This window comes from Ambystoma mexicanum, chromosome 11 (assembly GCF_040938575.1).
Source record: "Ambystoma mexicanum isolate Mex_15411 chromosome 11, UKY_AmexF1_1, whole genome shotgun sequence".
Taxonomy (NCBI): domain Eukaryota; kingdom Metazoa; phylum Chordata; class Amphibia; order Caudata; family Ambystomatidae; genus Ambystoma; species Ambystoma mexicanum.
This window is the reverse complement of record NC_090934.1, coordinates 1003866643-1003890434: the sequence shown is the minus strand read 5'-3', so window position 1 is coordinate 1003890434 and position 23792 is coordinate 1003866643. Positions and strand designations below refer to the sequence as shown.

At 48.2% G+C, this 23792-nt stretch overlaps 1 protein-coding gene and 1 long non-coding RNA gene across 3 annotated transcripts in view; one reads left to right on the top strand and one right to left on the bottom strand.

The window, feature by feature from the left end:
• STRC (stereocilin) overlaps positions 1–23792 on the bottom strand; it is a 543934-nt gene that overhangs the window by 71566 nt on the left and 448576 nt on the right. Inside the window, exon 24 of the mRNA XM_069624197.1 lies at positions 3657–3799. Within this exon, the coding sequence (XP_069480298.1) occupies positions 3657–3799 (143 nt within the window). The remainder of the gene's footprint in view (positions 1–3656; positions 3800–23792) is intronic.
• The window catches only part of LOC138504027 (uncharacterized), a 240116-nt gene that overhangs the window by 78222 nt on the left and 138102 nt on the right, over positions 1–23792 (top strand). The window lies entirely within an intron of this gene.

Below are 23792 nucleotides of genomic sequence, written 5' to 3'. Positions count from 1 at the left end.
AGCAGTCTTTAAAGCCTATGAGTTTTCGTACATATAAACGCTCACATCATTGTATTGCTCGAACTTATGTTGCTAAATATTCCTTTACTAATCCACCACATACATATAGACATAACTAGTCCTACAGATAAGCACAGTGTACCAGCCACTTTGACTCCATAACAAATATGCAATAAAAACGGAAAATAGTGCCCCAAAAAATTGAGAGTGAAAATACTGCCAAAAAAAATAGAAAACAAGAGGTACATAGGAGCTTGCCCACTGCTTCTGCCTTCACAGCTCCATGGATATGTTTGCTTCAGTGATACCAGCAGAGCAGGCTCACAGGAAGGAGTCTTAACATCATTACTGCCTGGTGCAAATAGAAAGTTTCAAAGATGCCTTCATGTTTACCTTCATGGGCATGCATTTATAGGCGCATAGATGGGTGGATTGCAAAAATATCTTATTATGATTTCAAATATATTTGTACTCTCCTAAAAATGCCCCCACTGTGAATGGGAATTACTTTTTTTCTCCCTAAAATATAATTTTCTTCTCAACCTAAAAAAGAAATAGAGAGGCAAATGCTTCCATTTCCAAACCTTATCTGGTGCCCTGGGCGCGACAGCTCTGGTGGAATAGTACAGCAGCTGTGGACTGATGCACATTGCAGCTCCCAGATGCTACTGCGCGCTAGCTTGAGCAATTGCAAAGGTTTCCTCAGCATGCTTATATGATGTGATATTTTATTTATATCGCGCCCATACACAAGTGTTTCAGGGCGCGATGAGGCAAGAGAGGGGTACAAGGGAGGACAAAACAACGATCTTACTAGGCCCAGTTACATTGAGACTGCCCAAGTGCAGGGGAGAGAGAAGGGGGAAAGTGTAAGGGGCAGAGGAGGAGTGGAAAGTGCTGAACATGTGATCAAAAACAACAACAGGTAGTGTGGCCAGCAGGTGGCAAGTGCCAGAATTAAGCGCAGACAACAGGTGTCTGGTAAGTGAAGGTAAGGGGACTGTAGGGTTGCAGATACAGACCCAAGTGCAAGGGTTGCCAGGAGGCAGTGCAGGGGTGCAGCTGGGTGGGAAGGGATCTGGGTCCGAATTCAGAGAGTAGCTAGGAGCCCAATGCAAAAACAGAGATCAGCAGGGGAGAGGAAGGGAGAAGTCAGAATCAAAGAGGGAGGTCTTGAGGTGCTTCCGGAAACAAAGATGGTTCTCCTCGAGTTTCAAAGAGGCAGGGAGGCTGTTCCAGAAGGAGGTCCGAGCCGAAGAAAGAGATCTACCACCAATTTGTTGCTTGGAGAAGCGACTGACCCTGAGGGAGTTGGAGGTGGAGGAGCGAAGAGCTTGAGTAGGAAGGTATTTCTGAAGGGAGAGTTGACTTTATTGCGGACCCAGGCTCCAGAAGGCCTTAGAAAGAGGATGTTGCAGTAGTCCAGCTTGAAGAGAGCCAGAACTCTAGAGACAGTGAGCTTCTGGGGGATGGCGAGGAAAGGCAGAATACCCCTGAGGAGGTGTAGTTCATAGTTCGACTTCTTAGAGACGTCAGAGATGTGTGGAGAAAAGGAAAGCGTGGAGTCGAAGATGACCCTGAGTTTCTTAGCCTCACAGGTGGGAGCAGGAAGCGGGCCAAGGGAGGCCGGCCAGAGAGTGACAGAAAAGGGTGGTGCAGGAGTGCCGATGAGCAGGATCTCTGTCTTACTGTCATTAAGGCAGAGATCGTTGACGACACACCACTACTGGATTGCAGACTGACAGTCAGAGATGAGAGATGGATAAAGGGTGGCAAAGGGGACCCTGAAACGAGCTGAGTGTCATCCGCATAGCACTGAAAGTTGGAGCAGAGAGCAGCAATGCGGTGGGCGAGGGGTGCCAGGTATTGATTGAAGAGCCAGGGAGAGAGGTTAGACCCCTGGGGAACACCACAAGTGGAGAGTGAGATAGAGGAAAGGAAGGACCCAAGTTGGACCTGGGAAGTTCGGTTGGAGAGGAAAGAGGTCAGCCAGGCCAGGGCCTGATCAGTGATACCCAGGTTATCATAGAAGCAGTTGAGCAGGATGGCATGGTTGACCATTTCAAAGGCAGAAGAGAGCTCTAGTAGGATGAGGACAGAGGGGAGATTACAATCAAGGTTGGAGAGCAGGTCTTCACAGATGTTCAAGAGAGCAGTTTCCGTGCTTCTGGCTACTCTGAAGCCAGACTGATGGTCATAGAGACAGCTAACAGAATCAGTGTGGAGGGGAAGCTGGGGGATTTGTATTTGGTTTATTTATATTGCGCACCCGGCCCAGGGGCACCTGGCCAGCTTTTCCAGGGGTTTGCCCAGTAAAGGAGTGATAGAGATCGAGCGATAGTTAGCCGGGTAGGAGGGGTCAGCTGTGCGTTTCTTGAGGAGAGGGTACAAAAGAGAGTGCTTCAGAGGGGAGGGGAAGGCTCCAGTGGTGAAGGAGTGATTGCAGAAGTCGGCCAGGGCAGGAGTGAGGGTGTCAATATGATCCTTGATGATGTTGGACGAACAGGGAAGAATCTGTTTTGATGAGACTTTCATAGATCGGGCTTCTCTAGAAATCTCGTCAGGGGAGAACAGAGGAAAGGAAGAGAAAGAGGGAGGAGAGGTAACTGAAGGGGGTCCAGGAGTGGCAGAGAGAGAAGCGGGAAGAGGAGGAAAGGACGAGAGGGTGGACAGGATGTCCTGGGTTTTAGAGATGAAATGAGAAGCCAGGGCCGTGCAGAGGGCCTGGGAGGGGAAAGGAGAAGTAGAGACTGCAGCAGGATTGGCCATCTCCTTGCAGTTTTTAAAGAGTTCAGTCGAGTTGTTTGATGCCGCAGAGACACAGGCTTGCATGTGGGCTCTCTTCTTAATGTGGACAGAGAACCGGTATTGCCTTTGGAGTAGGCGTCAGGCCAGTTTGTCAGAGGATGCACGAGATGACCACCATTTCCTCTCTGCAAACCTACACTGCGCTCGACATACTGGATACTTTGCACTGGTACTGTGTTGTACTGTATTGTATTAGCAGCAGGAAAAAAAGAATCCTGGTGCAAAAATGCATTGACAGAGTATACAGTTTTGCCGAATGCCAATACAGTGCACATATTCTGAGGTGATGGCCCAAGAGTGCAAATGTGATGGTGTATGCAAACACCTTATTACTGTAACTAAAAGGATTCATGTGTATTCTGGATAAAGTGCCCGGCCATGCCTGGCATTTTATTCATGGAGGTCCTCTGTATATATGTAGGGAAAGCCTTTGACTTTTGCAAAATTCAAGTGCATGAGGTGCAGAGACATGATACACAAATGTGCGCAGTGGTGCATAGGGCCAGCTTTAGGCCTGTGCGGGAAGGGCGACCACCTTGGGTGCCCCATTAGCCCCCGACATGCCAGCTCGGGGGGAGTCTTTGAAGGGATCGTCCGAGCTGTCGTGGTAGGTGAAGGCTCGGCAGGCACCCTATTGAAATGCAATGCACCCCGCTCTCTGCTGGCGCTGGGCGCACCAGCAGGAGAGCGGGGTGCTTGCTAACTGACTGCCCATGGCCCTGGACTTCCCAGACCCTACTTAAAGCAGAACATTGAATTGCACACTACCACACGCCAAATACCTCACAAACTGTGGGGAGTAGTTTGAGTATTTTTCACCCGGCTTGTAACACATACGTTCAACTCACCAGAACTCCTGGGGCACCAGCCGTACTATGTCAGACTGCTTTATGCCACAGACGATGCCTCCAAGTGCCACCAGCCTCACAGAGTCCAGATTGCTGACAGACAGGCGTGATGCATTCAGGAAGGTGGCGACCAGGAGGCTGAGCTGCAAGAAAGGAGAGAAGACACTAGTATCACCTCACTGGTCCCTGCTATGGTGCCCTCACATACAAAGCTCAGAATGACCTGTGGGGCAACATGCACCACTAGCAAGACAATGTAAACATGTTGCAACAAAGTAGGGTCAAAAATTAAAGCCCACGGTCTAAATACAAAGTAGAGGAACTGCCTGGAACTTTCCATGTGATTACTGTGCCGTGGCACTGGCAAAGTCAGCTTTCATTTACTCATCACTACTGCATTTTAGGAACCACAGAAGTGCGGAAACTCACAATCCCAGAGTACCTACTTACCGCTGAGAAGTGCAGACAGAAGGATGTGTGCCAGTTGGACACGTCCCCTTGTCTGCACTATTTGTAATTCCCCAGTTCCCTGTTGCATAGGGGTTCTTTGACCTTCCACAAAAGTATTGCAGCGATGCCTAGGGGCTGCCTTGTGCGATATACAAATGTAAAATAAAATAAAAAAAATAAAAAAGTGTCTGTACTTCTGCATTAAACATATTGGCTCCCTACTGAGAAGTGCCAGTACTATGGCCCTCCATTCGAGTTTGATGGTAATTTGGGAGTAAATCCGCTGAGATACTGCCCAACTCGATCACTGTTACCGCCAGTTTGTCTCTTGTGTTTACCATGGGATTACAGCACTGGCAATTACACATTTTTTTAGTCCGTAGGACTCCATGGGGATTTGTGGCGGCCTAACCGTGCTGTACATTTTTAGAGGTGAACTGGGGGATTGACCTCTAGCTTGTTGCTGGAGGTATGTTTTCCGCTTTACCTCCAAATGTTTAATTCGACAGTGCAGGAGAAACAACTGTAATTCCGTTACTGCCAAAAAACAGTGGTGGTAACGGAATCACCACCTGTTTTTCCCCACAGAGCCGAACTTGTGTTTTTCAAATAAAAGAAGTGCAGGTGCCCAGGACTGGCAAGTACCTGCCCATTTAAGGCACTGATTGCAGCCTTGTCATTTGGATCAAAGGCTTCTCTTTAACACCCTCCCAGGTGTGGTTCTGGGAACTAAGCAGTGAGTGAGGAGACCTCTTAAGGTAGCTCTGCAAACTAAATAGGTGCATTCTGGCTGAAGGGGCAGCATATTGGCTGGCGGACATGCTTTTCCTTCTAAAGGCAGCTAGTTTACCAAAATGCCTTTTGGTTGGCAGAGGGCATGATAAGGTCATAACAGAGGCGCACGAATACCGCCAATAAAAACGCTGGCAGCTTTTCATCTTTTTAAAAACATTTTCAGTGGAGATAGCATGTGATTGGCCGTACCCCTCCACTTATGTCATACCACCTTCGCTTTGGACACCGTGGGACTCGTTAGCAAGGGAGTGAGAAGATAGTTTGTCAGCCTTCGAGCCCTAAGCCAATCAACTAGGCATTTGTGCCAGAATGGTGAGGTGTTTTTGTGATATTCCTGATATAAAACATGCATTATTCTAAATTACATTTATATAAAATCTACTCAGTTAATCATTAACCCAACGATAATGGTACCGAAGTCTCTTCCATTCTCAATGCTTTTAAGAAGCTGGTGATGGCTATAACCGTGGAAGTTGTGTGAGCTGATAGACAGGCAGACCATACCTGTTCTGTCTCCCCACTTCAAAACATGACAAGAATGTTTTAAAATAATTCCACCTCAAACCCTGAACTGCAGGGAAAATTAGAAGTAGATGTTTGAGGGTTTCGCACTCCCACTCATCCTTACAAAAGTGACATCCCTTTTGATTTGTTCCAGGTGGGCAAATTTAATCCTTATCTGTTTTGTCAGTTACGAATTCCAACAAAAACGCAGAAAAGCCAACCTTACATACTTAGCTGGATAAATTGCCAAAAAGGATGCCAGCGTTCCTAATTTCTTATGATCGTCCTATAGGTGGGACAGAGAGGGGTATTCATGAATGTTCTCAAATTTATAGATCAAATCGAATTCAAACATAAGTTTCTTGACTCTACAGGGATTGGGCCTCATTACGAGTTTCTGGGTCCGTGGTCCCTGAATGGGGAAATACCGGGCCATTCCGACTTTGGAGGGCCCGGTATTTCCCCATTCAGGGTACCCGGACCATCCCCATTTGAGCCCCCATAGGGCTCAATGGGAATGGGGAGCACTCTAACAACAGGCCCTTTAATGACGGGCCCGTTGTTAACAGGCTGCTCCCCTCGCGGGACCCGCAAAGGACGTCTGGTCTGACCAGACGTTCAGAGCGGGTCCTGCGAGGGAACCTCATAATGAGGCGGTACAGGGTTAACGGCACCGGCACCTTTACCGGCACCGTTAACCCCTTACCACCACACTTGTAATGAGGCCCATTGTCTCTTAACTCGACCACTGATCTGCAGACCTCCAATAGACAAGCACTACTGTAGTGAAGCTCCTCATACAACCACTTAAATGTCCCTGACTTGAGGATCCTTTTCAGGCCCTCAAATAGAGAACCAACGGGTGGGCTAAGGTTCTTTCTCACAAGAGACTAAATCTTCCACTGTGCCCTTGCGGTAAGGGTAGTATTGCCCAACTCATATCGTATTGCATGGATTGGGATAGAGTTGGGCACGTGCAAGACCCTACGCCAAACTATAGCTTTCAAGGTAGGCAGCACTTCCAATAATGATAGGGGGATATATATTCATACCATACAGGATTTTAGGGACTATTATCCCTTTGTAGTATTTTATGCATGGTTTCAGAGTGTATTTACAGCAGCACACGTTAACCCTCTGCAATTGATTAACCAATTGCGATGTTCGACCCTTCAGTCACTCCTTTAGCCTTATCTCAGCAGGTCTTGCCTGTAGATAGAAACCCAAATAGATTAACGACTTAACCTTAGCCACTGATTCATGGCCAACATGCAATCGAAAGGTCGTTTTCTTCCCGCACCCTTGTGCATTCCAGTATTTTGATCTTTGAGGGGTTGAGTTGGAGGGCATGCTTATTCATGTACACTGCAAAAGCATCCATCAGCCTCTGGAGTCCTACCGGGGTACAATCAAAGATGAGGAAGTCATCCGCGTAGGACAGTCAGAAAGGCCATTAATGATGGAGAATTGGGTTAATGAATGCGGCAGGTTTTAAGTATTCACATGTTTGATAAGTAAAGATTGAACAAGCAGGGAGCCAAAACGCAACCCTGCCTGACACCACGAAATGTGGGTATCTGGAGCGAGAATTAAACAGAATGATTTAGCCGCACTTGAATACTGGAGTGTGAATACAAGCCAATTATTAGCCTCAATAAGCCCCGGGAACACCCCAGTGATACAGTCTGAACCATAGGTACTCACGATTCGCGGCATCAAATGTCGCTGTTAAACCAATGGAGGCAATAAAGATTGAATCGTACTTCCCCTCTCAGTCGTAACGCTCACCTGATTCCCGCAGAGGCGCCGGTCTTGACTGGGTGAATGCCATATCTTCAAAGGTGATGTGTAACACACGGTTGGCTCTTTGGGCTGGACCTCTGTGCACTGTATGTCTGACTCGAAGAGTAAGATGTCTGCAGATAGAAAATATGGGATTAATGGACTGGGGTTATTGGGTGCCTCTCTCCTCTTCCCTTTCTCTTCTCCTGTAGAACCCCAAAGGTTAACGCCCTCACCTTAGGTAAGTGAACGCCGAGCTCTCCATCTGCCTCGGGGCAGGGTGCCGTAACCAGTTTCTTCACTGGATAAGGGTGCAGGCCTCTTGACCTCAGAGGACTGCTGTCCGTCGTTAACTGCACGAACGGTAAGTTCTGGGCACTTCAAATGTCTTAAAAGTCTTTTGTAATGATATCTCTTGTTTTGCAGGGTTCCGGCGATGGCGGATGGCGGGCTGATGAGAGTTGAGGATCGAACCCGCGTGAGGAATAGAAGCGCCTGGAAGCACGTAAGTAAGCGCTTGTAGCCTGCTTCACGATGCGCACTGACTGTCCCTTTTATCTTGCAGGTACAAGTTCGGAGTTTTAGAGAAGCTGAAGGGTGCTGGAATACCCACTGGATTCGGCGTGGGAAGGAGTAATGGCACGTGAGTAATAGAGTTGCCCAATGTCTTTAAACGCACCTTCTTTTGTCTTTCAGATGCGGGATGCAGCGCCGAAGGCCTCCGGAGCGTGCGAAGAGCTGGTAAGCTTTTGTCTTTCAGATGCCGGAATGCAGTGCGAAGACCTCCGGAGCATGCGAAGAGTAGGTAAGCCTTTGTCTTTTAGATGCCGGAATGCAGCGCGAGGCGTTGGTGACAGCCGATGGACCAGGTAAGAGATGCGCTGCCACTGAAGACCGTAGTGCTAACCTGTTCTTTCTTTGTCTTTACAGGTGCTGCTGAAGACTGGATTCCAGGATGGTAAGCCTTTGTTCCCTTAGGCCCAGGATCAGAAGCAGAAGACACGATGAGCGTTCTGCTGCAGAGAATGCAGAATAACGCAAAGCAAGATTCATCCATCGGGTGTGGTTTAAATAGCCTCCTGTAGTGCTTAGGTGTCTCCTTCCACAGCCACGCCTAGGTAAGAAAAGAGTTCCTGCTTTCCAGAAGAGTTCCAGTGTTCTGAACCTAGGGAGTGGCTCCTGCCCCACCCAACAGGAAAAGTAGTCCCAAACAGAAGAGGATCAGGGGTTCAACTGGCAGGTAAGTAAGCAGCATGGTCTGCTGCAGGTAAGTCCACCCAAGCATTATGAGCCCGGCGATTCCAGCGCTGGGACTGGACATCTTTATGAGCCTGGTGCCACTGGCGCCAGAACAGGGTCCAAAAGGTCCCAATTGGGACTGGCTGGCACTCGGAACCGGGGTTATGGGTCTGCTTCCAAGGGAGTCGGGCAAGTCCTGATCTTTTGGAAGCAGAGATCATGACAGCACCCCCCCTCAAGGCCCCTCCCAAACCGGGCTTCTCCGGGGGTTTGGGCTTGTTAGGAAATGTTCGATGAAATCTTTTGATTAGACGAGGCGCGTGGACATATTCTGCAGGTTCCCAGGATCTTTCTTGGGGACCGTAGCCTTTCCAGTCAATCAGGTAAAATAGTTTAGATTTGGAGATCTTGGAATCCAGGATGCTTTTGACTTCAAACTCGAGTTCTCCATCAACTAGAATAGGATTTGGAGATGTAGTTAGTCGGGTTTGAGGTTGCACGGGTTTTAATAGAGAGACGTGGAAGACCGGATGTATCTTCATGTGAGGGGGCAAGTCCAACTTGACCGCTACTGGATTTACTATGGTAGTGATGGAATAGGGACCAAGGTATCTTGGGTTGAATATGCGTGGTCCTTTTAGAGGTAGATATTTGGTGGATAACCAGACTTGATCTCCTACTTGATATTGGGGGGCTTCCTTCCGATGTTGGTCTGCTCCTTTCTTGTATTGTTCTTTAGCCCTTTGAAGGTGAGAAACGGCTTCCTTAAAGGCTTGGGTGATTGTAGAATGCAGGTGGTCTACTGCTGGTGTTCCAAGATCTTGGAGTGGATCCAACTCCGAGGTTCGAGGGTGACTACCGTATAAAAGAAAAAACGGGGTCTTCCCAGTTCCCGAGTGGACAGAGTTATTGTAGGCATATTCGGCTATCCAAAGGATATCTTTCCAAGTTTTTTCAGTTTGTTGTAGCATGCAGCGCAAATACTGTTCCAGAGTTTGATTGGTCCTCTCGGTTTGTCCGTCGGTTTGAGGGTGGTGGCTGGTCGAAAGTCTCACATCAATTTGAGCCGACCGACAGCAACTTCGCCAAAAATGAGAAATAAATTGACTACCTCGATCCGAAATTAGAACTGAAGGAAAACCGTGCAGTCGGACGATGTTTTCGAGAAATTCTCGGGCCAGAGTTGCTGCTGTTGGTAAGCCTTTGAGTGGAATGAAATGCGCCATCTTGGAGAATAGGTCCACGATTACTAGGATCGTATTGTATCCGGAGCATGGAGGTAGATCGGTGATGAAGTCCATAGAAAGCGTATGCCAAGGGCGAGGCGGGATGTCAATAGGGCGTAAGAGGCCGGCTGGTTTTTCCTTTTGACTCTTGTTTTGGGCGCATACTCCACAGGACATTATAAAGTCTCTGATATCTTTTTTCCAAGACGGCCACCAGAAGTAGCGCTTGATCTTTTCCGAGGTCTTGGTCATACCGGGATGTCCTTCCATTAAAGAATCGTGATAACAAGAGATTACCTTTTTCTGTAAATCTGTGCTGGGCAGGTATAACCGTTCTTGGAAATATAATAGGTTGTCCTTCACCGTAAAGTCCTTTCCCTGCAGATGCCAATTCTGTATGTCTGCTGGAGTTACCAGTAGCCTGGCTTTATCCTTAACTTCCTCTATGGATTGTGTGGCGATTACACCTAGAATTCTTTGTTCGGGAATGATAGGTACAGGTTTAGGATTGAGCAAATGTTCTTCCACTCCCATCCGAGAAAGGGCATCAGCTTTACCGTTTTTTGTACCAGGTCGATAGGTAATTATGAAGTCAAACTCGGCAAAGAATAGTGCCCAACGGAGTTGCCTAGAGGATTGAGCTTTTGCGGTTTTCAAATATTGCAGGTTTCGGTGATCTGTAATCACAGTAACGGTGTGTCGGGCCCTCAGAAGATAATGCCGCCAAGCCTTAAAGGCGGACTTGATAGCTAGAAGTTCCTTATCAGTAATAGTGTAATTGATTTCAGGAGGCGAGAATTTGCGGGACCAAAATGCCACGGGATGCAACTGATTGGTTACTGGGTCCTTTTGTGATAGAACTGCCCCATGGCAAGGCTCGAAGCATCAGTTTCAACGATGTAGGGGAGTTCTGGGCGAGGATGTTTTAAGATCGGTGCAGAGATAAATCTAGTCTTCAAATTCTGGAAAGCTTGTTCCGCCTTGGTAGACCATTCAAAACGTTTGTTTTTCTTTAACAAGGCGGTGATGGGCTGGACTATTCGAGAGAATTCGGGGATAAACCTGCGGTAAAAGTTAGCAAAGCCTAACATGCTTTGAACACCTTTTACGGAGGATGGCGATGGCCATTTGAGAATTGCATCGACCTTCTTTGAATCCATACGCACTCCGCTAGGTGATAATATGAATCCCAAGAATTCAACTTCAGTCACGTTGAAAACACATTTTTCCAACTTAGCGAAAAGTTTGTGTTGACGCAATCTCTCGAGGACCATTTTCACGTGTTTCCGATGTTCAGTTTCCGATGAAGAATAAACGAGGATGTCGTCAATGTAAACAACAACACACACATCTATGAGCTCTCTGAGGACATCGTTCATAAAATATTGAAAGGCGGCCGGGGCATTGCAAAGTCCGAAGGGCATGACCTGATATTCAAATAGCCCATACTTGGTGCGGAAGGCCGTCTTCCATTCATCGCCCTCTTTTACTCGTACCAAGTGGTAGGCTCCTCTAAGATCCAGCTTTGTATATATGCATGCTTTTCTGACTTGGTCCAGGAGTTCAGGGATCAAAGGTAACGGATATCTATTCTTAACGGTGATCTGGTTCAGGGCGCGATAATCTATACAAGTTCTAAGGTCCCCTTCTTTTTTTGGAACGAAGAACAAAGCTGAGGAAGCAGGGGACTTGGAAGGACGAATAAACCCATTCGCTAGGTATTGATCCAGGTATTGTCGGAGGTGAAGATTCTCAGGCTCGGTGAGGGCATAAATTCTACTACAAGGAGGAGTAGATCCAGATATCAGGTCTGGTCTATCTGGCAGTCATAAGACCTATGAGGAGGTAGAGAGTTAGCCTGATCCTTCCGGAAAACATCTTGGAATTCTAGGTATTCAAGAGGTAACTGGGGAGCCTCCGAGGAAATTGCTGCCAGTGCAACACCAGGTCGAGGGTGACAAGTAGAGACACATTCTGGAAACTGAACCGTTCTTGCTCGCCAATCGATCTGAGGATTGTGCTTCTCTAACCAAGGAATTCCTAGAATAATCTGGAACTGAGGGGCCTTGATCACATCGAACACGATCTTCTCATGGTGTCCATCTTGACTTACTAGCGTCACTTCTTGGGTGGTATGCGTTACTGGTCCGGAGGCTATCTCCGTACCATCCACCGTAGTAATGACGTCCTTTACAGCCTTTGGACAAAGAGTCAGATTCATCCTCAAAACCATTTCATGATCCACATAATTGCCGATGGCACCGCTGTCGACGTAAGCTTCAATCGCATGTAATCGATCCGGATGTTCAGGGCTAATAAGGACCATAGGTATCACGAAATGCGAGGTCACAGAACTGGTTTTAACGCTCGGCAAGAGGACCTCTATTCTTGTCGGGCGAGGTTGTTTCCCTGCTCAGAGTTTGTGACCCTGGTAACTGCAGCTCCTACTGCCTTCTTGGCTGGTTTCACCGGACAGTCTCGAAGAAAGTGCCCCGAGTTTCCGCAATAGAGGCATAATTGCAGCTGTTTTCTCCTTTCCCGCTCCTTTTGTGTTAGTGGTCCTTTCAGGCCCCCTATTTGCATGGGTTCCCCGGAGTCTACTCCTTTGGTAGGAGTTGGTGGTTTGGAAAATACTCGAGCATCAAACTTGGAATGATCGGCCTTCCTGTTCTGCAGTCTGTGGTCAATTTGAACGACTAAGTCAATATAGTCCGAACAGTCTTGCGGGGGATTCACTACTTGGGCTAACACATCTTTGAGCTCTCCATGTAGACCTCTATAAAACAGCGTAATCCTTTTGTCCTCAGGCCATCGAGTTTCCACTATCAGTCTGTTGAAAGACGCAATATAAGCCAAAAGGTCTTGATTACCCTGTCGCAATGAAAGGAGCTCATTGTCCAAGGCCTGCCCCTGTGAATGTCTTGCAAACAGTTTTTCCATACTGAGCTGAAAAGCTTGAAAATCATGGAGAACCGGATCATCTTGATTAACTAGAGGGATCGACCAGTCTGCCGCATTGCCACTAAGGTACGAAAGCACGAAAGCTACCTTAGCTTGATCAGTTGGAAAGGCTGCTGGCCGGCATAAGAAGTGCAACTGGCACTGATTAATAAATACATCAAACCTCTTTGGGTCACCAGAAAATTGTTCGGGCGGAGCCAGAGGTACATTCCCAGGTAGGTTGATCTGCACTGGGTTCGTAGAGGATGTTGAAGGAAGATTTGCCCCTGATGATGGTAACGGAGTTTGTCCGGCTTGTGACTGTAGCAATTGTCTAGCGAGATCGTCTGTTCGCTCCTTGGAAATAATCAGTTCCCTTCTTAGAGCATTCGTTTCCTGACAGGCTGCATGCACTTCTGCTCTTAGTTCCCCAAGTAACTGGGCTAGCTGGTCGGTATCCGAGGTTTCCATAGCGCCTGGGTGGGAGTTTTGCGGTAGGCTTTGCGTTCTGTAACGCTCACCTGATTCCCGCAGAGGCGCCGGTCTTGACTGGGTGAATGCCGTATCTTCAAAGGTGATGTGTAACACACGGTTGGCTCTTTGGGCTGGACCTCTGTGCACTGTATGTCTGACTCGAAGAGTAAGATGTCTGCAGATAGAAAATATGGGATTAATGGACTGGGGTTATTGGGTGCCTCTCTCCTCTTCCCTTTCTCTTCTCCTGTAGAACCCCAAAGGTTAACGCCCTCACCTTAGGTAAGTGAACGCCAAGCTCTCCATCTGCCTCGGGGCAGGGTGCCGTAACCAGTTTCTTCACTGGATAAGGGTGCAGGCCTCTTGACCTCAGAGGACTGCTGTCCGTCGTTAACTGCACGAACGGTAAGTTCTGGGCACTTCAAATGTCTTAAAAGTCTTTTGTAATGATATCTCTTGTTTTGCAGGGTTCCGGCGATGGCGGATGGCGGGCTGATGAGAGTTGAGGATCGAACCCGCGTGAGGAATAGAAGCGCCTGGAAGCACGTAAGTAAGCGCTTGTAGCCTGCTTCACGATGCGCACTGACTGTCCCTTTTATCTTGCAGGTACAAGTTCGGAGCTTTAGAGAAGCTGAAGGGTGCTGGAATACCCACTGGATTCGGCGTGGGAAGGAGTAATGGCACGTGAGTAATAGAGTTGCCCAATGTCTTTAAACGCACCTTCTTTTGTCTTTCAGATGCGGGATGCAGCGCCGAAGGCCTCCGGAGCGTGCGAAGAGCTGGTAAGCTTTTGTCTTTCAGATGCCGGAATGCAGTGCGAAGACCTCCGGAGCATGCGAAGAGTAGGTAAGCCTTTGTCTTTCAGATGCCTTAATGCAGCGCGAGGCGTTGGTGACAGCCGATGGACCAGGTAAGAGATGCGCTGCCACTGAAGACCGTAGTGCTAACCTGTTCTTTCTTTGTCTTTACAGGTGCTGCTGAAGACTGGATTCCAGGATGGTAAGCCTTTGTTCCCTTAGGCCCAGGATCAGAAGCAGAAGACACGATGAGCGTTCTGCTGCAGAGAATGCAGAATAACGCAAAGCAAGATTCATCCATCGGGTGTGGTTTAAATAGCCTCCTGTAGTGCTTAGGTGTCTCCTTCCACAGCCACGCCTAGGTAAGAAAAGAGTTCCTGCTTTCCAGAAGAGTTCCAGTGTTCTGAACCTAGGGAGTGGCTCCTGCCCCACCCAACAGGAAAAGTAGTCCCAAACAGAAGAGGATCAGGGGTTCAACTGGCAGGTAAGTAAGCAGCATGGTCTGCTGCAGGTAAGTCCACCCAAGCATTATGAGCCCGGCGCTTCCAGCGCTGGGACTGGACATCTTTATGAGCCTGGTGCCACTGGCGCCAGGACAGGGTCCAAAAGGTCCCAATTGGGACTGGCTGGCACTCGGAACCGGGGTTATGGGTCTGCTTCCAAGGGAGTCGGGCAAGTCCTGATCTTTTGGAAGCAGAGACCATGACAGTCCAGGTTCTGAACACTTTTAACTGTCAGACCATTTAGTGAGGTTCCTAGATTGGCGCAAAATCAAATTTGCCATTTCTCCAATCAGCCCACCTCTAGAGCCCAGGCCTCTAGATGGGACAGCAAGACTGAAGCAAAAACCTTGCTGTCTGCATCCAGGAGGGCAATTGGTCTGTAATTTAAGGGACAGGTTCTCGCACCCTTCTTGTTAATAGGAACAATATGTGCCATGGACCAAGAGAACAATTATCCATGTTCACCATGCTCTCAAACAAGATGTTAAGGGTTACTGCCCATGCTTCGGAATCATTTAAAAAAAAAAAAAAAAAGGTTTGATAGTTTATTTGGACAGGGTGGACTAATCCTCTTGATCACCTCCAGTATGCTATTATACTCCAAAAGAGAAGGTCCATCCTATCAGTTGACTTCAATCTAATAGTGTGAACACTGAATAACCAGTAGGCCCTGCATATAAAATTGAGAAATGCCAGACTCACTCATTTTCGGCTACAGCATTGATTTGTTTCCCCGTTTGTAGAGGGTCGCATTATTCAAAAGTCTCCAAAATACCTGAACATTCTAATTTCTTAAAACTGTAAATACTACTTCAGAGTCATCATGGGTCCTCTTCCCAAAGCTATTTCTAGACCAGTTCCTATACGAGTGACGTGAGCGTCTTGTCATATTCTTTTTGTGTCTGGTGTGAGATGAGCCCCTTTGATTTATAGACCTAACCACTCTTCTTAAATTACACTTCTTAGCTGCTGTTTCCGCATTATAAACATGTAAGTGCCTTTTAGGTTTTTTAATCTTGGTTAACGTGACCGGAGGTTGGTTACACTGTATTAGGTCAGAAATAGAGGTTCACAATTGTTGAGCAAAAACACAAAGGGCCTGATTCACAGAGAGTTTTCCAATGGCATTGCACCATTATAAAACACGTCTGCGAATCAGGCCCAAAATGTTTCCAATCACTAGAAGAAAATGTAAGAACGTCAGCTTAAGAATGATTCACCTTAGCCGCCAAAACAGCGTTCCAGCTTACTCGATTCCCTTCTGCGTTAGTACACAACTCTGTCCGGCCGAATAATCTGGACCCTCAATGGGATTACCCAGTTCAAATTTCGCTATCTGTATGGAATGATCACTAAATAGGGAGGGGACAACACTCATCAGGCAGCAATTTTCAAACCAACCACCTATCACAAAAATGTAGTCAAGGGTTGAGAGCACTTTACCGTTGGACCAAGTCGGACTATGTGGAATGTCAACTGGTACAGATACATTAAATTGATACAAACCCAACCCTTGCAAGCATCTCAGCCATTGATAGCCTCTATGCTGCTTTATTGACAAGGATGAATCATACCCTGTGACGTTCCATTGAGAATCACTGTCAATACAATCGGAATTAAGTTTGCCCACTAAGATTATCTGGCCACTAACATATTGTTCACACCAAGCAATAATGATCTCTATCAGACAATTGAGAGTGGAAACCAAACCCAAGATTTTCTCATGCCAATATACATTTATGATTAAAAGGTGAGAAATGTGCACATGAGTGGCTTGAATACCAAAGGAAGAGGACACGCTCCTCAAAATTACGAGACTACTCTCTGATCTAATCAATGTTAGGAGAGTACCATATGGGTGAGCCATTAGCCCACGACTTGCTGCTTGAAAAATTACGGTGTATCTGTCAAACGCCGGTTGATACATTAGCCAGGTCTCCTGAAGGCAGATCACCAAATGCAACTTCAATTCACGACCCACACTCGGGTTGGTAAATAAGTGGGAATGGCCCCTCGTTTTGCATGAAAAGATAGAAAAGGGACTCACTTCCATCTGTGATTGACCCCATATTAATTGCTTTTTAACCTTGCGTCCACTCAATAGCCAAGACCAGTCCTTAGACTCTTCGAAGATCTTCATTTTGTGTTTTAAGGCTAAAATGTCCTTGCTAAGTTGTTGATCACATTCCCGCCCCTTAGCTACCATGCCCACACTTTACTCTCAACGTAGTTGGTTGAGTCAAACCCGAACCCCCGTAATGAATCACATTCTTGAAGGACAAAATCAAAAATGAGTTTGGATTTGAAAAAGACCACATATCTGTCCAACCTATACCTATCTGGGAAAAATACCCTCTTTACATCATGTGTGGATATGTCTGCAATACTTGACACTTCAGCTAGCAAGTGTAAAACATTGGTACGATTCAAGGTTAGGGATCTTCTGTCAGGGATCACACTTTCGAATAAGATTCCATACTTAGATTCTTAATCCCGTGCCACTACCACTGGGACTTTGACCATTCTGCAGGTTCCACCCAAACTCCCCAGGCCCAAGGGCTAATGCTCCGCCCCAACACCCCCATTGTTCACATCGTTTTTAAGTGCCTGTTGGGGCTGCAGACAGATCATGTCTATCCTGGCACGTGGGCCACTGCCCACTACGGACCAAGGGTTCAACTGCTGTGACTCTTGGAGTGTTTTACACCATAGAAAACAATCACTCCCTCCAAGCAATTGTGGATGCCTTTGTGGATCATGAAAAGAAGTCAGTGGTTTCACCTGATCGTTGTCAAGAGTACCCAGACTCGGAGGACCCATCAGGGCGATACACCTTCCTTCTAAACTAGGGATGGGCCCCTCCAAGCTTTTAGACTGATTTTCTTTATTTGTATTCACCATATCAATTACACTGTTCTCACCAGAGCAGGTTATTAGAATTTCCTTGTCACAAGATGAAGAGTCCCGGATGACTGTTTTGGATATGGACGTTTTTACTTCGGACTGGGACAGAAGGCGACGTAGGAACTGTCGAGACGCCTGGGTATTTAAATGTAGGGCTGGGCAATTTTTGGTTTTCTTCTTCATGGGAGCTTTCTTCCTGGATGCCTTCACTGAAATACAAGGCAAAGCACGTTTTCTCCCTATTGGCGGAGTGAACCATTATTGCCCACCCCTGAGGAAATTGAGGCGTGAGCCAGAGTGGCAGCCTCAGATCCCAATGTTGATCCTTGAGGCGGGGGAGGCTTCTTTCTAATTATGATCGAATCCCTAACACCATTCTGGGGCCCCAAAATCCATTCTCCTGGGTGGGACTCCCCCCCTTAGCTGAACTGAGTCACCTTCACAGATGATGACACTTTCCAAGTTGCAGTCCGAGGGTGCCACCCCCACCCCCTCAAATCCCCCCGCTCAGGCAGAGCCACTGGAACACCAGAGATGACAGAGTCTACATTCCGAGAGCTAACCCTTAACTCACATGTGACACAATTTACTTGATGTATAAGCGCCTTACAAATGCACAAGAAATAAATAAATAATTCCTCTCCAGGGAATGCCCAGCTTGTAAATGCACTCTGTCCTTGGTAGCCATGGGGAAACAGAAACTCTTTAGCAGTAGCATGTAGTTTTACATTGTCAAACGTAAAGAGGAGCGATTCCAGAAGCACTGAGTGCGCTTTTGTTTCTGATTTGAGGCTGTCATATAGTGACACTAGAATGCATAGGACCTCATTTATTTCTACCAGTGATTGTTCCCACGGCAGCGCACCCTCCTTGCACGTTAAGAAGGGGACATTAGATTTCCTTGGTCGAAGAAAAGGATGCGATGAGCCTATTGAGGAAACGAGGAATCAAAGACTGGCACATACCGCTGATTTATATGAGGCGTCGTATCTAGAAAACATTGATCCTCATCTTGTGGGTGTTCACAAGAAGAAGGTGTCAGGCTGTGCCGTAACATCCTGACTCAGGACACAGCCCATCCACCTCGTTTGGTGGGAGGTCCGCCGTTGCGGTCCCAGGGGCAAGGAAGTGACGTTGGGTTAGGGAAGGCTTCGGGAGGGAAAGGGCAGTTTTGTTTTTTAATTAAATAAAGCAGGACGTACAAAGCAGGTTGCTCCCGTGTTTTGCCTGGTTCTGTGAATGTGTGGCTGATGGCGTGAAAGGCCTGCCTGCAGTTTCACTATATTTACAATGGTGACGATGCATCGGAAAACGGACCCGACGCTCCAGGAGGCCTGTCATCGGACAGTGTAAGTGCGTCGGCGCACCTCCCGCAGGCAGCCGGCACAAAGATCTACGGCCCGCTGCGCACGCACTATTGCGACACGGACCCACAGAGGCCCGGACGCCCGGAGGCCCGCCACAGAGAGCTGGAGCGATCATGCTCCACAACACGCTGGACACAAACGAGCGCTCCAGGTGGGCGTTTCTAGAGGCCTATCCCCGGCAGCAGCAACGTGTGGCCGCCCAAGAAGGGGAGTACCGAGAGGCCTAGCTAACGGCCTGCTGCCGCCCACGTGGAGGGTGGATCAAACAACGCACAGAGCGTGCCGCCCCCGCCTGCAGGAGCTGATAGACGGCGCAGAAAAGCGCCCGACGCCTCACAGTGCAGGTACAAAGGGGAAGGACAATCAGTTAAAGCCCAAATAGACAGCCTCAATAAAGATAAAGGGACAATACAGTGAACTGAGCACTACTCAAACCTACCCCAGGCCAGCCAACCTCACCAAGGTGCGACCACTACCACAGCCACAATACCGCCTGAGACATCACCATGTCCAGTCCAGTGACACCCTCGGTCACCACAGCCGCCACAGCGTCATCATCTCGATCCGACAGAGACGCAAATACAAATGCCAATGCAAATCAGGCTGCAGTGGCAGGAGGGACTACCCAAACACTGAACATGCCCCTGCCGTTTGACCTGAGTGACACCACCAACCTAGGACCCCGCTGGGCCATATGGGTAAGGGATTTCAAGATTCACGTAGGGCCATAGGTCTCACGGATGATGACAGACTAAAGAACACTCTGTCTGTAGCAGTAGGACCGGCAGTCAGAGACATTGCAGGTGAGCTACTAAACCTGGACAATGCCACTTACGGGGAGCTACATGGCAAACTAACAGAATACTTCGACCCACATACTAACATCGATTATGAGTGGCACATATTCCACACCACCAGACAAGAGAAAGGCGAGTCCCTGGACAACTTCGTGATGCGCCTCCGCATCAAACTCAAATACTGCGAGTTTCACCGATACTGCAATGAAGAGGCATTGCGCTCGCAAGTCATCGCGGGATGCCTATCTCAACCATTTCGGAAACAACTATTACAGAAACAGAGAACTCTTGAGGAAATTTTGGCCCTAGCCAGAATGGAAGCGGCAGTAGAGACCCAGTTAGACAGCCTTGGCAAGATAGCACTCCAAAATAAAACACAGGACCAAGTCAACCAACTAGCCTCGTTCATGAACGCCCACAACAAACGATCAGAAGCCACATGTTACAGGTGTGGATACGGGAGTGCCCAGCAGTACGCCAGCAATGCGCCGCCTGTGGCCGGATGGACCACTTCAGAGCAGTTTGCAAAAATGATCCCGACCCCGCATCCAGCAGGCAAAGGTTGTCTGAACGCAGATGAAACGCGTGCCACAGTCCGACAGACACGAGACATGAGGACGACTACAGGACACAACGCAGGGAAGGCAGAGAACGCTGAAGCGCCCCCACCAGAGAAGAGAGACGGTCAGCAGAAACTCCAAGACACAGTCAAAGGCGAAGATTTGTCAGATACATAGAAATGAGATCCCCTACGTCCAGCGACACTCCATCCTCGGAGGACGATCAAAGGAAAACAGGATACGTGTGGGCTTTGAACGACGAAAAATGGCCACCCAGCACAGCCCTATGCTCATATTACAATTCAACTACACGCCTCTTGAATTTCTCATAGACACCGGGGCGACTGTTAATATCACCAGTGAACCAGCATACAACACCCTCTCCAATCCCCCAAAAATACGAAAGGCCACGGTGGACATATACCCCTAAAGAGCAACCACGCCCCTGCTGCTCAAGGGCACCATCACAACCTAAGCATAAGCATAAGTCTCATGTCGCAAAAATACAGCTACACATACTTAAAACGGAAGCCAACAGCGGCTGCATCCTGAGTTTCAAGACGGCAGTCGACATGGGGTTGGTGCACATTCTATACCAGCTCATGGCACATAAATACTTTGAGAAACCCGAAACCATTGAACAGACATTCCCAAAGCTGTTCAAAGGGCTGGGAAAACGCAAAAACAGAAAGGTCCACCTTCACATCAATCCAAACGTACCACCAGTAGCACAACACTACAGGGGTATACCAGTGAACATTCAGAAACAGGTGGAAGACGAGTTGGATAAACTTATCAAGGCTCAAGTCATCAAGCCCGTCACCGGACCGACTCCCTGGGTATCGCCCATAGTCCCTGTCCCCAAAAAATCCCCTGACGGCTCAACCCACCTGTGCGTAGATATGCAAAGGGCGAATGTCGCCATCGAAAGAGAGAGACATCAGGCGCCAAGGATCACAGACATGATCCACCTACTTCACGGGGCCACCACCTTCTCCAAATTAGACTTGATGAAGGGATATCATCAAATTGAAATAAGTCCTGAATCTCGCTACATAACGACCTTTGTGACCAACATGGGTCTGTTCCAATACAAGCGGCTTAGTTTTGGCATCTCGTCAGCTGCAGAGATTTTTCAAGACGAAATCCACTGAGTCATACGTCACGTGCCCAACTGTCTCAACTACTCCCATGATGTGTTAGTATTTGGGAAGACCAAAGAAGAACACGATGTGGACCTACATCGAGTATGTGCAGCGCTAGAATCGGCAGGTCTCACACTCAACAAGGAAAAATGTGAATTCGACAAAAAGTCCCTGCTATTTTTTGGGCACATCTTCTCAGAGAAAGGCATGCGCCCAGATCCAGACAAAGTGGCCGCCCTCAACACAGCTGCTCCCCCCACAAACACAACGGAACTACGCTCCTTTATCGGACTCGCCAGCTATTGTGCGAGATACCTAAAGGACTACGCCACGATAAGCAACCCCTTTGCTGCTACTCACCCGCAAGGACCAGTGTAACGCTCACCTGATTCCCACGGAGGCGCAGGTCTGGCTTCGAGTGCTGATGCTTCTTCAATGGTGAAGCGCAGGACTCTGAAGATGGACAGGAAGGGCCCTCTACTCTGGCTTCTCCGGCTCGCAGGAATATTCCCCTGTGCGTGAAAAGGGAGTATTACCTACTGACTGAGTTATGCTCAAGCCTCCCACTCTCTTCCAACCCTCCACGATACCCTTCCACGATTCCCTGTGAAGTCTCACCTTAGGGTCAGGAAGGATGAGCTCTCCATCCTGCTTCTGATGCAGGGGCGCGTTGAAACCCAGTTACTTCACTGGATTGATGGGAGTTCAGGTAAGCTTGACTATTCAGGTAAGGCTCTGTAAAAGTTCTGTTGCAAGTTCAAAAGTCCAAGCTTAATAATAATGTTCATTGTCTTTTTGCAGCAAGCGCTAATGCTTATGTCTTTTTTCCCCTTAGGGGCGGGGGTTCGGAATGCCGGAGATATGGCGCCGACCCGAAGTGAAACGTGCAGTTCCAGTTCCAGTAAATGGCAGGTTAGTTCTGGATGAGCGCTCGGGAACTGTCTTTGCATACGCTCATTCAATGTCTTTGTCTTTTTTCCCCATAGGGGCCGGGGTCCGGAAAATGCCTGGAAGCAGCAAGACCCGAAATGAAATGGGAATGACCCAACAGGTAAGTCTTATTCCCTTCCTTCTCTCACCTCTTATTCTTGCCTTTTTCTCTAGGCTCTGGGAAGTGGCTGTGGATCCGGATGATCGCTGCTGAAGATGGAGGAACCCAGGAAAGGTGAGTGAAATGCAGCGCTGCAGCGATCGTAACGAAATGCTTTTAAAAATAATGTCTTCCCTTTCAGGATCGTCGGTGTGATGTCTCCGTGGTGCAGATTTAGCTGGTAAGGTCTCTTGTCTCCCTTTGCAGGTGACCCAGGATGCTGACAGGCGTGGCTGAAGTCCAGATGCAGGAGCTGACACGGTGAGCGTCCAGCTGCGAGAAGCAGAACAACGCGAAGCGTGAGTTGCTGATCGGATGTGGTTTAAATAGCTTTGGAAGAAGTCCCTAGTGTGTATCCTTCCTCCGATCAGGTATGTATCCTTCCCCGACCACACCCGGGTGGAAAGTAGTCCCACAGGTAAAGTAGTTCCATTCAGGCCTCAAGAGGGCCTGGATGTGGCAGCATGGTCTGCATCAGGTAAGTGCACATTAAAACACTTGAACACATGTCTAGCTTTATGAGCCTGGCGCCTAAGGCGCCAGGACAGAGGTCCAACATGAGCCTGGCGCCTAAGGCGCCAGGACTGCGTCCAAAGGGCCCCAGCTTGGGCCCGCTGGCACTCCCCTGGGGGAAATTATGCCTGCCTCTGGGGTTGCTGGGTCGGACCTGGCTCCTTGGAGGTAGGCATCATGACAGTACCCCCCCTCAAGGCCCCTCCCAAGGTTCTTCCCTCCGGGGGTTTGGGCTTGTTCGGAAATCTCCGGTGAAACCTTTGTACTAATCGAGGTGCGTGGACATGGTTACTAGGCTCCCACGATCTCTCCTGAGGTCCATATCCCTTCCAGTCAACAAGATAGAAGAGTTTCGACTTTACCACCTTGGAGTCTAAAATGTCTTTAACTTCGAATTCTAATTCCCCTTCAATTTGAACTGGATCTGGAGGCTTGGATAATCGGGTTCCTGGTTGTACTGGCTTCAAAAGTGATGCATGAAAAACTGGATGAATACGCATGTTGGACGGTAGATCCAGTTTAAAGGCCACTGGGTTGATTATAGCTTTGATGGGATAAGGTCCTATGAATCTGGGATTGAAGGTTCGCGGGCCCTTGAGGGGTAAATGTTTAGTTGCTAGCCATACCTGGTCTCCTACTTGGTAAGGAGGAGTTTTACTTCGGTGCAAATCAGCGTTTTCTTTATACTTTTTCTTGGCTTGCTGTAAATGAGTTGCAGCTTCTTTGAAGGCTCGGGTTATTGTGGAATGCAGATGATTTACTGCGGGCATTTCCAGGGTCAGAGGTGGATCTAGGTCAGAGGTCCGAGGATGGTGACCCTACAAAGTATAAAAGGGGGTTTGTCCGGTTCCAGAATGCACTGAATTGTTGTATGCATATTCTGCGATCCAAAGGATGTCTTTCCAATTTAACTCGGATTGGTGTAACATGCACCGAAGATATTGTTCGAGAGTCTGATTGGTTCTCTCGGTTTGTCCGTCGGTCTGGGGGTGGTGGCTGGTGGATAACCGCACATCTATTTGTGCTAGTTGGCAACACTTCTTCCAAAAA